Raw genomic sequence first — 16809 nt, 5'->3', positions numbered from 1 at the left:
TACAGTCTCTATCAGTGTAACAGACAATTATGCTCTGTAGTTGTTTTACCCTCTGCTGCCTCCTACTGGTTCAAACACTACGGGTACACTTCTCTGATAACTCTGTGACAGTTCACGGTGACTCTATCTCTTACCAATCAAGCTCCTCTTACCGGTTAAACCCTTCTTTCGGTTCTCTCAAGCAGTCAGTCACTTCAATGTTCTTCGATGAACTCTCTGCCTGATTAACTCTTTGTTGCACTCTCACACTCTGATCTTCAATATCCGGCACCACAGCATCTGGCAGCATCAATCAACTATGATCTTTGATCTGCACATTTATCCTTGTGCTTTCCCGCCAAAACATAACTTCAAACTTGGCGCGCTAGGGTTTTCTCTCACCAACCATGAACCATATCAAATCATATTTGATCTGCTTGGGGATTGACAACCTGCAACAAATCAGATAACACACCATCTTCTGATCCTTCCTGTGCACGTTTACTATACTCAGCAGTCTGCAACCTGTTTGTCGGCCTTGACCTTGTCAATCACCATAAATGATCTCACGGTTGCCTTCACCAAATCCGATCTACATCTGCACAGCCTGCATCGATTATCACACCACAAATCTTCACCTTTCGATTTGCCTCGAGCCGCATCCTCCTGCACCTAACCCGTGATTTTCGCAGTCGACATTAATGTCAACCTACTCACCAACTACCTCGCCGACGCACTCTTCATCTACCTCTACATGCTTGCCACCTGGTAGCCACATGTCATCTTTGTCGGCATCCAACTCACTTCATTGTGTCGGTTCAAGCTAAGTCACCGACCACAACACACAACCGGTGTATACTTTATACAACCGGTCAACCTTTGAACCATGCAATCTCTTGTTCTGTCGGTGGGATCACATCAGCCCGGTCACCAACCTTGTCAATCCACTGCATGCTCATCTTCATCTGATGGGAGCCTTTCAATTCTGCACTTTCTTGCATACCGGTAGCCCTATTTACTGGTTGACACTACTCCTGCCTTCATACCGGTAACATGCATGATAACATCATGCCAGTAGTCATTGCATCAATCTGCATCTGCATTTCGATTGACATTAGCATCTCGGAGTGAGTCCATGTCTACAAATGCCAAACCTTCCTTATCTCAACCGGTTTGCCAAAGTGGCAAGATCATCACAACTCGCTCTTCCTTTTCTATCTTGGTAGCTTATCATGCCTTCACTTGTTGATCTAGTGCACATCTCTGATTTCACATACTAGAGACTCATAATGCATTCACTACATGTAGTGGGATAAACTAAGTATTACCACTTACCAGTGGGAGTAAATGGACCAATGCACTAAACCTGACTTTGTTGAAATTGAGAAGACATGTCTTCAATCAGGCACATAACCCGGTAGACATCCCCTTTGTCTACCTTACTAACTTGCAGCAGCCCAAACTCTGTCAGTCATATCTTCATCCGGTGGGAGTCCTATTGTATGACATCCAACTGCTTACCAGTTGCCTGCAATTTCTCCATTTGCTCAACCTTTCTTTCTTACCGGTCACATGCTTACCGGTTGGCAACAACACACTGCCAACACTTTACTTACCGGTTGACATACCATAATGCCAATTGTCTCCAATGTCTACTCACCGGTTAACACCAACTTATGTACCGGGTACCGGTTTCTTCTCTCCAACACTAACTTGTATACCGGTGACTCCAATGACCACAATGCCGGTTGACATCCTCTTCTTACCGGTGACAAGCTATACCGGTAACCTGCTATACCAGTTGACATCAATGACAACGCAATGCCAACAGAAACAACATTAGATATATCAAATAATAAATGAGACAATCTACATGCACATTATATAAATTTATATACCTAATCTGGAATGTGTAATATAATTTGTAATGATCAGACTAACATGGGCAAAAATATTATTATTTGAAACAAAAGAACTCTACAAAATTGCAAAGGGTTGGTTGTGAGCCCTCCTCTCCCATTCCCTGCTGCTAAGCATCTTTCCATTTACTTGAAATGATCTGTTTTTCCCCATTCTCCACTTCTTGCATTTCATTGCCGATTTCCTGAAATCAGTTTGATGAAACATCCATGTTATTAAAAATGTCTTTGATAGATACCCAAAAGTGTATATAAGAAGTGATCAGCATTACAGTCTATGCATCTAATTTTACAAAACCAACAGCATGGTTTAGATTGCCAAATACTTGAAAAAAGAATAAAAATACATACTGAAAATAAAACGTTGTCCCACATTATTGCTCCAGGTCTGACATGGTGTACGATATTACAGTGCAAGCGTATGTTTCAGATTGCTTCATTTAGCATTACAGTGCAAGCGTATGTTTCAGATTGCTTCATTTAGTATCATCAATACTCTCCGCAAGAACATTGTCCCTGTTTAAAAAGATTGAAAAGCTTGGCATCTCTCACAATAATTTCTCTTTGCAAAAATCTTAGAGAGAATTGTCATTGCAGTGTAAAATCAGCACATACCTGAAGGTTCTTAACAACTCTTAAGAAATTGCCAACTTTTAACAAACCAAATGCAATTGCCAACTTTTAACTATGGTGGCAGAGAAATGATTCTTTTTCCTCCTCTTCCACATCATTAACCAACTGTTTTGAATTTGGAAATACCCTGCTGCCTTCATCTCCCAAGCTAATTTTTCCAGCTTTGCATGGATCTCGTTTGTCTGTGGATGTAATCTGTCTCCTAGACAAAAAAGTATGTACCATTTTATGGCCTTCAATCCAACTACATCCTGGGATCTTTTTAATTCCTCTATCTTTCATCAATCTTCTTACAATTTGAACCTCATCCCACCTGCCCACTTCTGCATAGATGTTTGAGAGTAGAACATAAGTCGCAGCATTATTGGGATCCAAATCGAAAAGCAACATTGCTGCAAATACTCCTAAGCCTATGTTTATATGTGATTTACAGGCACCAAGAAAACACATCCACACCACCACCACAGGTTTAACTGGCATCTTAATGATAAAGTTTAGGGTCTCCTCAAGATAGCCAGCACGGCCAAGAAGGTCAACCATGCACACGTAATGATCAACTGTAGGTTTAATGCAATAAGGATTATTCATGTGATTGAAGTATATACAGCCCTCATGCACTAAACCTGCATGGCTGCATGCACATAGAACACAAGCAAAGCTTACACTGTCAGGATATGTTCCAAAGTCCTTCATTACTTCAAAGATTTTGATAGCATCCTCGCAAAACCCATTTTGTGCATATCCTGCAATCATTGCATTCCATGAGATGACATCTCTTTGAGGCATTCTCTCAAACAGTTCACGTGCCTTGTCTATGTTTCCACATTTTGCGTACATGTCTACTAGAGCATTTCCAACTATAATATCTGACAAAAAGGCCCCTTCCATTATGCTTTGATGAATGTCCATACCCTGTTCCAAAGCTCCCATTTTTGCACAGGCAGGAAGTACGCTGGCAAAGGTTGAGGAAATTGGCTGTACACCTGCCAATTGCATATGCTTGAAAGCTTCTAAAGCCTTTTCAACAAATCCATTTTGTGCATATCCTGCAATCATTGCATTCCATGAAATGACATCTCTTTGAGGCATTCTATCAAAAAGTTCACATGCCTTGTTTATGCTTCCACATTTTGCATACATGTCTACCAGAGCATTTCCAACTATAATATCTGACAGAAATCCCCCTTCTATTATAATTTGATGGATGTCCATACCTTGTTCCAAAGCTCCCATTTTTGCACAAGCAGGGAGGATGCTGGCAAAGGTTGTGGAGTCTGGATTGACACCTGCTAATTGCGTTTCCTTGAAAATTTCTAAAGCCTTTTCAACAAATCCATTTTGTACATATCCTACAATCATGGCATTCCACGAGATGACGTCTTTTTGAGCCATTTTGTCAAACAGCTCGCGAGCCTTGTCTATGCTTCCACATTTTGCATACATGTCTACCAGGGCAGTTGCAACTACGACATTTGACGAAATTCCTCTATCTTTGATACTCTGATGAATGTCCATACCCTTTTCCAAAGCTCCTGTTTTCGCACAGGCTGGAAGGATGCTGGCAAAGGTTGTGGAGTCTGGCTTTACACCTGCCAGTTGCATTTGTTTGAAAGTTTCTAAAGCCTTTTCAACAAATCCATTTTGTGCATATCCTCCAATCACAGCATTCCATGAGATGACATCTCTTTCAGGCATTTTGTCAAACAGTTCGCTTGCCTTGTCTATCCTTCCACATTTCGCATACATGTCTACTAGAGCACTTGTAACTACAAGATTAGATGAAATGCTTCTATCCTTGATGCTTTCATGGATGTCTATACCTTGTTCCAAAGCTCCCATTTTAGCACAGGCTGGAAGGATGCTGGCAAAGGTTGTGGAGTCTGGCTTTACACCTGCGAATTGCATTTGCTTGAAAGCTTCTAACGCCTTCTCAACAAATCCGTTTTGTGCATATCCTGCAATCATTGCAGTCCATGAGATGACATCTCTTTGAGGCATTTTGTCAAACACCTCACGTGCCTTGTCTATGCTTCCACATTTTGCATACATGTCTACCAGGGCACTTGCAACTACAACATTTGACAAAACTCCTCTATCCTTTATGCTTTGATGGATGTCCACACCCTGTTCCAAATCTCTCATTTTGGAACAGGCACGGAGGATGCTGGCAAAGGTTGTGGAATTTGGCTTTACACCTGCCAATTGCATTTGTTTGAAAGTTTCCAAAGCCTTTTCGACAAATCCATTTTGTGTGTATCCTGCAATCATTGCATTCCACGAGACAACATCTCTTTGAGGCATTTTGTCAAACAGTTCACGTGCCTTGTCTATGCTTCCACATTTTGCATACATGTCTACCAGGGCATTCGCAACCACACCTGAAAAAATTCCCCCTTCCGTTATTCTATGATGGATATCCCTACCCTGTTCCAAAGCTCTCATTTTGGCACAGGCTGCAAGTACGCTGGCAAATGTAAACTTATCAGGTTGGAGACCTGCCCGCTGCATATGGTGAAACAGTGTGATTACCTTGTAAGAATACCCATGTCTTCTGTACGCTGCGATAATCGTATTCCATGAGACACAGTCTCGTCCTTTCATTTGATCAAATACTTTACGAGCATCAACCAAACTTCCGCACTTGACATACATGTAAATAAGCTTATTATGAAAAGCTGTATGCGTAGCAAATGCAGATGGCCTGTGAGTGATTAAAGAGTGGACTCTCTTCCCTTCTGAAATCGCGTTTTTGAGATTGCAGGTCTGCAATAATTGAAGATATGTAGAGTGGTCTTCAGGGGGGTTGTGTGTTGTAAGTAGAATGTGCAAAGCTTCTTTTAACTGGCCGTCTCTACATAATGCTGTGAGATTGTGATGAAGAGTGGATGGCACTGTCATTTTATGATTGCAATTGGAGTGTAGAAAATGTGCGGTGTTATTCAATCTAGTACTAACACAATGACCTTGCCAATGGTAAGGAACCAGTAGTTTCACTCCTTGGGCTCCTGGTACGTTCCAACGTCAAAGTACCATCATGCCAAGGTGTATAAGTACCCAAAGTGGATTCTAAGATTGAAATTGAAGACATCGTCAGACTGTTTCTTGATGGTACTCCTGATGAGATCCCAAACAAAGGTGGGATCGCCTTAAAATGCCAAATTTCAAAACTTGAACTTGATGTATTTGGAAGATTAACCAGTAAGAAGGACATCGTCATTAGCAAAGTTCGACAAAATGCTAATGCCATTCATTACCTTGATTCGATTTGCTCAAGTTCACAGAGGAGCCATCGACATTGACCTTTAGATTTGTGAATTTATGATGAAGACCTTGATCAAGAAAAATGGCATCTTGCTATAGTTATCAAAATGAATGGATACATGTGGCTGGATGTAGTTGGATATCAACGAGTTTGGAAGACACTTTATAATAGATTTACATGGGAGTTCCTCTCATATCTTCAAAAGTAATGGCTACAAATTTTGAGGTAAGTAAGGGAAGGAGAAGAGGGATAGTGAGTAATTAAGATATGTGTAAGTGTAGGTGGAAGAAGATGGAAGGAAAGAATTGGTGGAGAAGATATGATAGATAATTTTGTTTTATATATGGAGAAAGAAATTGTTAATTCTAACATGGGGTTGTAAGTAATATATAAATTTGGGAATTAGTGAAGGATGTTGGTTTGCATTTTGTTGGTATTAAAGTAGCAATGGAAAGATCATTTTTTGACTTGATCAATCTATTAGTAGGAGGAACATTTTTTATGCAACTCAGGGTCTAATTTGTACAACATTACTATTTATGGTTATGAATGTGTATCATTTACATGATATCAAGGACATTAAGAATCAAACATATACGTTTTTCAATTTTTAACTTAGGTATTTCTATTGTCTTAGTAAAACTATAAGTATGCTACCTTAGGTGGTGATAGAATTAACTAAGTGTTTGAAGGTGTTATTATCATCAAAGGTGTGTTCAATGTGCCAATATGTTACTATGACAAGGATTATGGGGTTGAGTTGACATGCATTCATCTTCTTGAGAAGAAGATTGTCGATAAGAAATGTGTGTTTCTAGAGTAGATGAGGGCATGTGTAATTCGACCTTCATTCCATTCTAAAGATTTATTAAACTTAGATTATATATGTATCCATAGATAGGGCTAGGGTTTCTTCTTCCATTTGATAAATAGTGAAAATGCAAGGGCATGGTCTAGTTGTATGTCCAATTCAATACGGATGTTTTTGGGACTTTGTGTTGTTGTGAAACCATCTTAGAATATAATAGTGTTTAGTATAATTCAATGGATAGCTCTTGATATTAGTATGGTTTTGATTTTATTTGTATGGTCGTGATAATGATGGTAATATGATATTTTATAAAGTTTGATGGTTCTTTTTTGTTTATGTGGGTTAGCCTTGGATTTAAAAGAGAGGCTTCTTCTGAGTTGATATTGTATGACAATAGTATGGTTATTTTAGTTTAGATCTAAGCTCATGTCTCTAATATAGAGAAGAGGGTGGTTTTCTTAGATTGATAATAAAAGAATGTGAAGAATGCCTAAGAATGTGGTGATGGATCTAGTGAATGTTAATGGTTACCAATAATTTGAGCTTTAATTGATTTTTTTTATGGCTCCTAGGTGCCTAAACCAAGTATATTAGAAAAATGATTGAATGGGCACAATTTCAAACACATTGTAGAGTAATTTAATAAGAAATAAATCATAGTACATCTTTAAATATCATTAGTTGATCTCAAGATATCCCAATTGCCACACTCCCTTTTCTAAAGATCTCCATTTTGTTTCAAAAATCTTGAAGAAAAAAGGCATATGGCTGGACTTCAAACCTCTACAAATCATAAAAATCTCATTCCTTCCATAAAGACCCTCAGAGAGTCCTTCTCAATGCTAGGCTTTATAAAATCAATCTCCATAAATACAAGGATCAAATAACATGGTGTTGATATTAAGCATGAGTGTATTAGAAAATTTACCCTTTTTGAACATTCTTCTCACACACAAAAGCTATATATATTTAGAGATTCTCCAAATTTTTGGTTTAATAAAGAGACTTCTTTAGGGGAAAATTAAAGAAAAGATCAACAAACACATGGGCAACCTCATTATTTTCATCTTGCACCTTGCGCAACTCTTGATCCCAGCCTAAATTAGGACAGGCATCGTGGTCCTCCCTAATCAAGACCTATTTTGGCCCCTAGACCCTATCTCAAATTTGAGCGGGAAATTACTTCCCCATGTCGGCGTATGTTGTAAAATTAAACAATTGACGACATGCATGTATATAACGTGGTATTCCCCTCACATTTGGCATAAGATAACATGCAATCATAAGGTGAGAGCATGACAAGGTGGAGAAGGCAAGGAGATTACATTTAAGCATCAAGCATTCAAGCATTCATCATCTAGCATTCCTCAAGGCTGCATATTCTTCATCTATCCATTGGAGCAACATTACATCATTTGCAAGCATGTGTGTGTGTGTTAAGGTTTTATCATGTTTATGCCATTTCATACAACATGTGTGATTACATCTAAGAAGAAAAGTATCATTATCATCTATTGCGGATCTAAAGGTATACATTTCCATCATGCATTCCAAGCATTTGCAGTATTTTATTCAAGGTTGATTCCAAACCAAGGTTTGACTTGCCCATATTCCCAACCCCTTTCTTCTTCTATTTGTGTGTAGGAAGCAAGTGTGCAGTTTTACTTCTAGAACTAATCTTTATTTGCATAGACAGGACAACCCTTTTCGATGCGTGGAAAGTTCGGAGGACCAAGTGGAGGGTGCCCATGTCCGGACACACGATCCCTGCAACTTTTTCCCATTTTTGCGAAGCAACTCCAAATAATCTCAAACTTCTTAGATCCGGGTGTACAACTGAAACCTGAATTTGTAGCTCATTGCTTCTGCCTATTTTGTCTTCAATTTCAGCACTTTACCTATTCAACTTACAAAACAGGGTTAAACACATTCCAAACATCAATCAATCTACTTAGTATTCAATCCTTGCATCATTTAGGATTGGATCTAGTAGATTCATCCCCCTCTTTTGAATGTAAAGTTCTCCAAGTGAAAATTGACTTAGTGAATTCTCCTTTCCAAGTGGTGAATTTGCTAAGCCTCCACTTTTCCATTTTACATTTTGGCGAACCCGACTCCTTACACCATTAACTCTGATTCTTGTTTTCAAATCTGAGTGTATGCAATTTAAAATTCAAATTTTCATTTACAAGTTTGATTTTCTTACAAATTTCAAAAATTTAGATGTTAATTTCATTAAAACCCTAATTTTTAATTTCAAAATTGAGCTTGTCAATTGTTTAATTTGGATCAATTATTTCAGATCTGAGCACTTTTTCAATTTCATAATTCAAGATTTCATCTACAAGACATATTTCACAATTAATTTTTAAAATTAAGTGGTTAATTTCAAAAACCCTAATTTTAAAAATTGAGCTTGTGGGCTGTTTAAATTTTGAATTTCCCTCTTCAAATTTGGTTGCTAATTTAAAATTCAAATTCCAAATTGCAACCTTGGATCAAATTTCAATTTTGCATTTAAATTTTAAAATTAAGTGGTTAATTAAACAAACCCTAATTTCTAAATTTAAATTAATCTGTCCAAGGGGTTGTGTTCTATTGGTTGAAGCATTGAGTTCTCATTGTGGAGATCAAAGTTCAACTATCAAAGGGACATCTACTATGGAATTCAAAGTTGTGACTCTTAGTCTTCCACAATTGGCTTCTAGGTGGTTTCTAATAAGTGGATTCTATTTTGTGACTCTTGGTCTTCCATAGGTTGATTCTAGTGTGGTTGCTCGAAAAGAGCTAGTATTAGTGTCATGGTTGTTGGCATATGCAAACTACAATGAGACATTGTAGGTGATTGAAGGTTTTGTCATTGATGGAAACCTTACAATCCTATGACACCGGCAAGACATTCCACCAACACTAGCAAGATTAGACTCTACACCGGCACTCACATCACCGGCACCGACAGTGAAAGGAAGCATACCGGCACTGAAGCCGACAAGATTTTTGTTGTTTATATATTTTGTTTATTATTTGTAAAATCATTGTAAGACGACTTGGCAAGTTGTAAAATGACTCTTATATAAGAGAGATCATTGTAGAACATTTGTAATGAAGTAAGAGGAATATAATTAGGTAAAATAAGGCAGACCTATTATGTGAATTATAGGTTAAGGGTTTATGTAAGAAGCAGAGCAGAAACCGGTACTGGATCTGGCATTACAGATGCTATCTTGAAGCAGTACAAGACACTGGATTTATATAATCCATTTTGTAAGTCAATGAGACTTCCTATTTTGTATTTGAGCAGTGAGATCTAGGCAGTTGGCCTTCCTGCATGTGTAGGCCCCTCTTGTAGCAGTAATATTCTCTTATTGGCCAGTAAGTGAATATTGTGGGTCACAAATCCCACTGAGGTTTTTCCCACATCGGGTTTCCTCGTTAAATCCTTGTGTTATGGTGTGTTTTTCATGTGGTTGTTTTTATCTTTGTTTATTGCATTACTTTTTGCTTACCGGTACACTGTATTAATATGCTCTACATGTTTTAAGTTAAGAAAATCTATCCACCGATTAGATACTGATTCACCCCCCCCCCCCCCCCCCCCGCTCTCAGTATCTGTGGGAATCCTAACAATAGTTGTGGTTGCTCGATATGAGAAAATATTAGTGTCATGTAATGGTCTCAAGTTGATGCTCATACGAGCAAAATATGTGTAAATGATCTGGAATATAAAAAATAAAAAATAAAAATAATCTTGTGCATTTTCCAATTGTTCAAATTTCAAATTCCAATCTTAGATCTATTTTCAAATTTAAATTTTAAATTAAGTGATTCTTTCTACAAGACCCTAATTTTGAATTTAAATCTCTTGTGGACAATTTCAAACTTAAATTTTAAAATTAAGAGGTTAATTAAAAGAGCCCTAATTTTTAAATTTAAATCAATTCCTTCAATTTCGAATTTTAAAATTAAGAGGTTATTTTCACAAGGCCCTAATTTTAAAATTTAATCTCTTTTGGATAATTTTAATTTTAAATTAAGAGGTTATTTTTACATTATCCTAATTTTAAATTTCAATTTCCTAGGAGGTTGCATTATTGCTCTTTATTCTTTCAATCAATTTGTTCATTTAATTGCGTACTCATTTTTCCTAGAATTTTGCAAGTTTCAAATTTCAAATTCAAATTTCACAATTTCATATTTAAATTTCAAATTTCCAATTCAAATTTCATTTTCCCTCCTTTATTCAATTTTCCATGCATGTATGGGGTGAACATTATTATGGTTAAATGACATATGAGTTTCTTGTTTGATCATAAATGAATATGGAGTTCTTATCTTATTTTTCTAATTCAATTTCAAGTTAAATTAAAGATGTTCATGGTGTTCCCTTTCATGCATATGATGATAATTTAGTTCTCCCTTCCGTTCATATCGATGATTTACCCTCTCCCAAAATTGATCTTATTAATGAGGGAACATTGGTACAAAAAGAAGGGAATATGGACACTTCTTTGAAAGATCTCCCTCCTAAAGATGAATCTTTGGGCAATTGTGTCTCTTCTTCTCCTAAAAAGTACCTCCCACATAAGGATTATTTGGTGCAAGAGGAAGATATTATGGCTACTTATCCTAGTGATACCAAACCTTCTTTTCATGATCTTCCCCCTAGAGATGAAGCATTCATTACATATGATAGTCCCTTTTCTAATCACAAAAATTCCTTAGAGAAAGAAGATGAAATTATTACAGGTTTCCTTGATGCTCTCTCTTTTCAATATATATCCTTAGAGAAAAAAGAACCTAGTCAAGTCAATACCATTCATGCTTCTAGTTATGAGAAGCCTAGACCTAAAAAACCTCCTAACTACAGGTTGCAAAATACATATGTGAAAGAAGTAATATAGAAAGGGAACTAGAGAGAAAATATGGTTCTGAACTACATCACTCATTTAATGTTGGCGTAAAAAAGAAAGATCCCAATATTCTTTTTACCTCTCTTCCTTCCCCCCCATTCTACGAAACATGTTGATAGGGAACCTGATATTGTGAAAAAGCTTCATGATATCTTAGCTAAGATTTCCCTTTGGGATTTAATTAAAACTTCACCTTCATATCATAAGTTGATCCAAGAAGCCTTACAAAGGGTGGTTCCAAATCCTTCTTCTAAAGCAAATGATATCACATTCTCACAAGATGAATTGCCTTCTATAGAGGTTAAAAATAGAGATGATCCCCTTATGATTACTTCTTGCATTTCTGAACAAAATATAAGAGGTAATTTAATTGATAATGGGTCAGCTCTTAACATTTGTTGTGTTGACTTATTAGATAAGATAAATTGGGATTATTATTCTATTCAACCTGATCATCTTTGTGTGTGTGGCTTTGATAATGTTCCTAGAGAGTCATTTGGTATAGTCATATTACCTATTAAAGTAGGACCCATGACTTTGCCTACTCCTATTCATGTCATGCCCAACCATCTTAATTATAACCTTCTTCTAGGTAGACCATGGATTCATGCTATGAAAGTAGTCCCTTCTACCCTTCATTGCACAGTCAAATTCATATGTAAAAATGAACTTCACACAATAAAGGTTGAATCTAATCCTTATAATTTTACTTATGATGAAGTGGGATATATTTCCCCCTTTAGTACTATGATTCCTTCAACAACAGCATCTCCTATCAATGATGCTTCTCTAAAAATGAATTGGGGTACAAGAGACTTTACACCTTCCTCCAATGGGTATAGGATCTCTCAATCTAATATTGAAGCCTTCGTGAAGCCTTTTGTGTCTTTTGTTCAAGATTCTAAACTAATTTCCACTTCTTCTTCTAACACATGTCTTAATAGGAGAAAACACAATGGACATGTTCTAGGGTGTGTGCAACAAAGTCTTGAAAGTCATGAGAAATTACACTCTTCTAATGAAAAGACAGGTTTCCAACCACTTCCTTTGTCAACATCCCCTCCTCCATTGTTTAACGAATCCACATCTTCTCATTCCAATATGATGTTACAACAAGAAAATGTTTTGTCCAATCTTATCCATGCATGCTAATTTAATATCTCATATTTGGCCTAAAAGAAGAAGAAAACATAGACAACATCTTGAAAATACTTCTTTTTGCAAGTATCATCAAATTCATAGCCATTATACTAATGAGTGTCAAGCTTTGAAAACAAAAATATAACATTTCATTGATTTAGGAGTCATATAAATAACATCTGACAATGAATGGCATATTTCTCATAATCATTTCAAATAACATTCAAGTTCCTAATGTGAAATATTTCTCAGTATCATGACCAGGCTGATGATGAAATTGACAAAAGGAATTGTTATCAAAATAAGGGGATGCAAATTTAGAAGGATCAACTTGTTTTATACGAGGAAGTTTGATAACATTTCTTTGCAACAATTGAGACATAATACTATGTAAAGATTTTTCTTTGTGAAACAATCAAGATGTGGTCCGCAGGAGTTGCGCAGGCGGGAGGGAAAAAAATTGAACCTGCAAGGTAAAGCGTATACCAAACCAACAGCAACAGATGGCAGAAACCAGACCAATGGAATTCAGGGAGCTACAGAAATTCTCAGAGGAATAAGAAGACCTAGAATTCCCGACAAAATCACAGACTGTCATTCAAAAGGTTATCCAAACAAAAGCAACCAATATTTGATATTTGTGAGCGTTATTGCTCTGAACATTCACGAGATCCTATCAAGGGTAAAGGGTTCTTAGATCGCCTGAGGAGTCGTACAGAAGCGGATTTCAAAAGCACAAACATACTCTACGACTAGCTTTTACCCTCATATTCTTCCTGGCCCAACAATATATCAGTATGCAATCCCAAATTCCTCTCCTACCCGAATAATATTCCAATCGCAGGGATCCAAGATCATTTAGATCCTACACTCAGAGTGTCCTTCAACCCAAAGTTTGTTAGTGCAGGGAGCCGAGACCATTCTGCCTCCTTCTCGAACAATATTCCAATCGCAGGGAGTCGAGATCTTTCAGATCCCACATTTAGAGAATCCTTCAACCCAAAGGTTGATAGTGTAGCTAATCGAGACCATTCACCTTTCAACCTCAAAGTGTCCTTTATCCCAAAATCTGATAGGCAACTTCTCAAAGACAGGTCGGGTGAAGAGATCCCCCCCCCCCGAACATTTGATGAGCCCTTAAAAATTTGGAGGAAAAAATAGCTGAACGAAGAACATATTGAACTGTCGATCAAAGAGAGAGATAATGTTATCACTCCTAAATCAAGCTGCCTTGATAAGAAGTACAAGGTTACTCTACCGGATCAAGCCATTATGCACCAAATTTTGCATCTTCGAGAAAGAGCGCTTGTTGGTAAGTTTTGGAAATCTTCTCCTTCGTCTGATGATTTATTGTCATGGGCCAAAAAAGGTTGGAAAGGGGTTAAGGAGATTTTCTACATTGATAATGGATCAAGGTTTTTTATTGCAATATTTCATTCAAAACACTTTAGGGATATAGCCCATAAGTATAAGGGTTGGTTATGTAAGGTTTTTGGTCTTTTCACTGTCCCATGGGTACCAAACTTCAAGACGGATTCTGCAATCTATAAATTTGCCCCCTTCTGGATCTCCTTTCCATCCTTGCCTTTGGAATATAGAGATTTGGAGTTGATTGAGCTATTTGCAAATGATATTGGAATTTTTATCAAGCATTATCTAATTCCTTTTGAATTTACCCATCTTCCAATTCGAGTATGTTTTCTTCTGGACACATAAAAATTGGTACCAGATAATTTATCAGTTGTTTCCAAATTTGGCACTTGGAAACAAAATATCATTCTTGAAGAACCTGAAATAATGGATTCTTATTTAGACGTTCTGGGACATTTCAATGTTCAATGTCAACAAGATTTGCATCAAATAATCAAAGTTTGCAATGATCACTCTACAGATCCATCCCTTTGTTTATTTGCCTCTAGTCTAGGTGTGGATTTGCATGACAGTCTTATTCCCATTCAACAAATTCAAACTAATAACAACCATATTAATCATACTAGGAGAACCATTTCTGAGCATACAAACCAGTCCCCAAAGCAGGAAATGCAAATATTGGCTTTTGAAAGGCTAAATACACCCAATATATCTTCAAATTGGAACTGGTTAGTATCTGCACTAAAACTTTTTAATCAGAAGGAGCAATGATTGAATTTCACCATCTTCTTCTGTGTATATACCCCAATTGAAATTGGTAAAACTTTCGTGGCCAAAATGTTGTCTCCCTCCTAAAATCTTAAGGGCATGGGTTTTTCTTCTCTGTACTCTCCAAGGAAGGCGAATGATTCCCTTTCAAAAATATCTAGTAAAAAAAATATGATGGTCTCTAGATTACCTACATCTAGTCTATTTGTGGAATTATTGGATGCCTCTAAGGAAGATAGTTGTAATCATGTCCTATGTTACAAGAGGCTACTACAAGGATGTGAGAAGTTTGGTGTGTAGAGATTAACAGATATCCTAGGCCAAGTAACCAAGGTCTGGCTATGTCCAGCTAGGGCTACTCAAAGGTTTGAGGACCCTAAGGTGCAAAGATCATTAGTCAATTGGTTAATATATGCACTCCAATTCTCCAACCAAAACGATCAAGTTTTGACTTTCACCAATTCCTTATACTTGCATGCATCGGCTGAAATCAGTAAAACCTCTGTGGCCAGAATGATATCTCCTTCTCAAAACTTTAAGACCATGGGCTTTACCTCCTATTCTCTCCAAGGAAGGTGAATGTTTTATTTTCAGAAATCTTTAGTAAAATAAATAAGAAGGCCTCTAAACTGTCTACATCTAGCCGACCTCTTGATCTTATGAATGCCTTCAAGGAAGATAATAGCAATTATTTCCCATGTCCAAAGAGGTTAATACAATGGCAAGAGAAACTAGATGTGCAGAGACTGTCGGATAATCTAGACCAATTAGCTAATGATTGGCTATGCTAAGTTCAGTCAGTTCAGTGGTATGAGGAACGCAAGGTCCAAAAATCATTAGATAACCGAGATCAAATTGCCAATGAAATGTTACATTCGGTGGGCTCCCAATTATTTGATGAAATTGCTGAAGAGGTTCTAAATGAGGATGATCAATTGCTTCTAGATCACCTTACAGTTATGTCCACGGGCTCTCAGGACTCTCATTTTGACATTCTGCCTAGTTTTATGGATGTAGAGGGTAACACTCACCAACAAGATTGTGAAAGCCAACAAGATCCTCCATATGATTTCTCACAATCTTTGTCAATCTCCCAATCTCCTACATGCCTTTCTCTGATATCTAATTCACCAAAACCAAGAGGTAGAAAACCAAAATCAGCCAAATTGAAAGAGGAAATAGTAGCTGGGATTCAGTCCACTTTAGATGGTAGATTCATTGTCATTAAAAGGTCGAGGAGGGCATGTTGCTCTCCTCATCTTCAATGAGAATAATTTCATGGAATGTTAGAGGAATTAATGCCTCTGATAAAAGAAATCGAATTAAGCTCCAGCTTGATTCAGCAGTAGCTGATATCATTATGTTACAAGAAACCAAAACTTCTCAAGATACATTTTAGAACACTATTCACAAGTGGGCAAAATGGAAATCATTACATGTCTCAGCCCAAGGAGCTTCAGGAGGGCTTGTAGTTATGTGGAACCCTAAAACAGTAAATGCAAAAATAGTAACCACAAGGAATAATTGACATCTATTGAATATTCAAAACTTTGATATGTCTTTCTTGTTATTTAATGTTTATGGACCCACTAGTACACTTGACAAAAAGAGGCTCTGGAATACAATAGCAACAACTATCAATCAATTTGTAGATCACAACATTATTTTGGGAGGTGACTTCAATGCTATTGTCTCCCTCCAAGAAAAAAGAGGGGTTATTTGTCCTCCAATAAGGACTATTGAAGATTTTGTGGGTTTTATCTCTGATAATGCATTGATAGATATAATGCCAAAAAAGGGTTTTTTTACATGGACAAATAGGAGAAAGAACTTTTCACAAATAGCTGAGAGATAGGATAGATTTCTCATTTCTCAATAATGGTTGGTACAGAATTTCCAATTTGAATCAAAGTTTTTGAGCCCTCTTATCTACTCAGACCACTTTGTCATTTCACTGAATATCTCTCCCAAGACTTCACCTTGTGTTCATCGGCCTTCGTTCAAATTCGAAAGGAT

General features: G+C 37.1%; 1 protein-coding gene across 2 annotated transcripts; it reads right to left on the bottom strand.

Annotated features, from left to right (window-relative positions):
• Positions 1 to 1884: 1884 nt before the first annotated feature.
• LOC131047656 (pentatricopeptide repeat-containing protein At5g27110) lies at positions 1885 to 6012 on the bottom strand. Of its 2 annotated transcripts, XM_057981454.2 has the most exons (4): positions 3746 to 6012; positions 2514 to 3577; positions 2250 to 2414; positions 1885 to 2083 (listed from the first exon to the last, which is right to left on the bottom strand). In XM_057981454.2, exons 1-2 carry the CDS (start codon positions 5427 to 5429, stop codon positions 2580 to 2582), a joined length of 2682 nt encoding a protein of 893 aa, XP_057837437.2. In that variant the 5' UTR covers positions 5430 to 6012; the 3' UTR covers positions 1885 to 2083; positions 2250 to 2414; positions 2514 to 2579. The 2 variants fall into 2 exon arrangements, with proteins under 2 accessions (XP_057837437.2, XP_057837434.2); XM_057981451.2 differs by having other exon boundaries at positions 2514 to 6012.
• Between the last annotated feature and the right edge of the window lie 10797 nt (positions 6013 to 16809).

This window comes from Cryptomeria japonica, chromosome 10 (genome assembly GCF_030272615.1).
Source record: "Cryptomeria japonica chromosome 10, Sugi_1.0, whole genome shotgun sequence".
In the NCBI taxonomy this organism is placed as follows: Eukaryota; Viridiplantae; Streptophyta; class Pinopsida; order Cupressales; family Cupressaceae; genus Cryptomeria; species Cryptomeria japonica.
The sequence above is the reverse complement of the archived record's forward strand: the minus strand, read 5'-3'. Positions and strand labels throughout refer to the sequence as shown.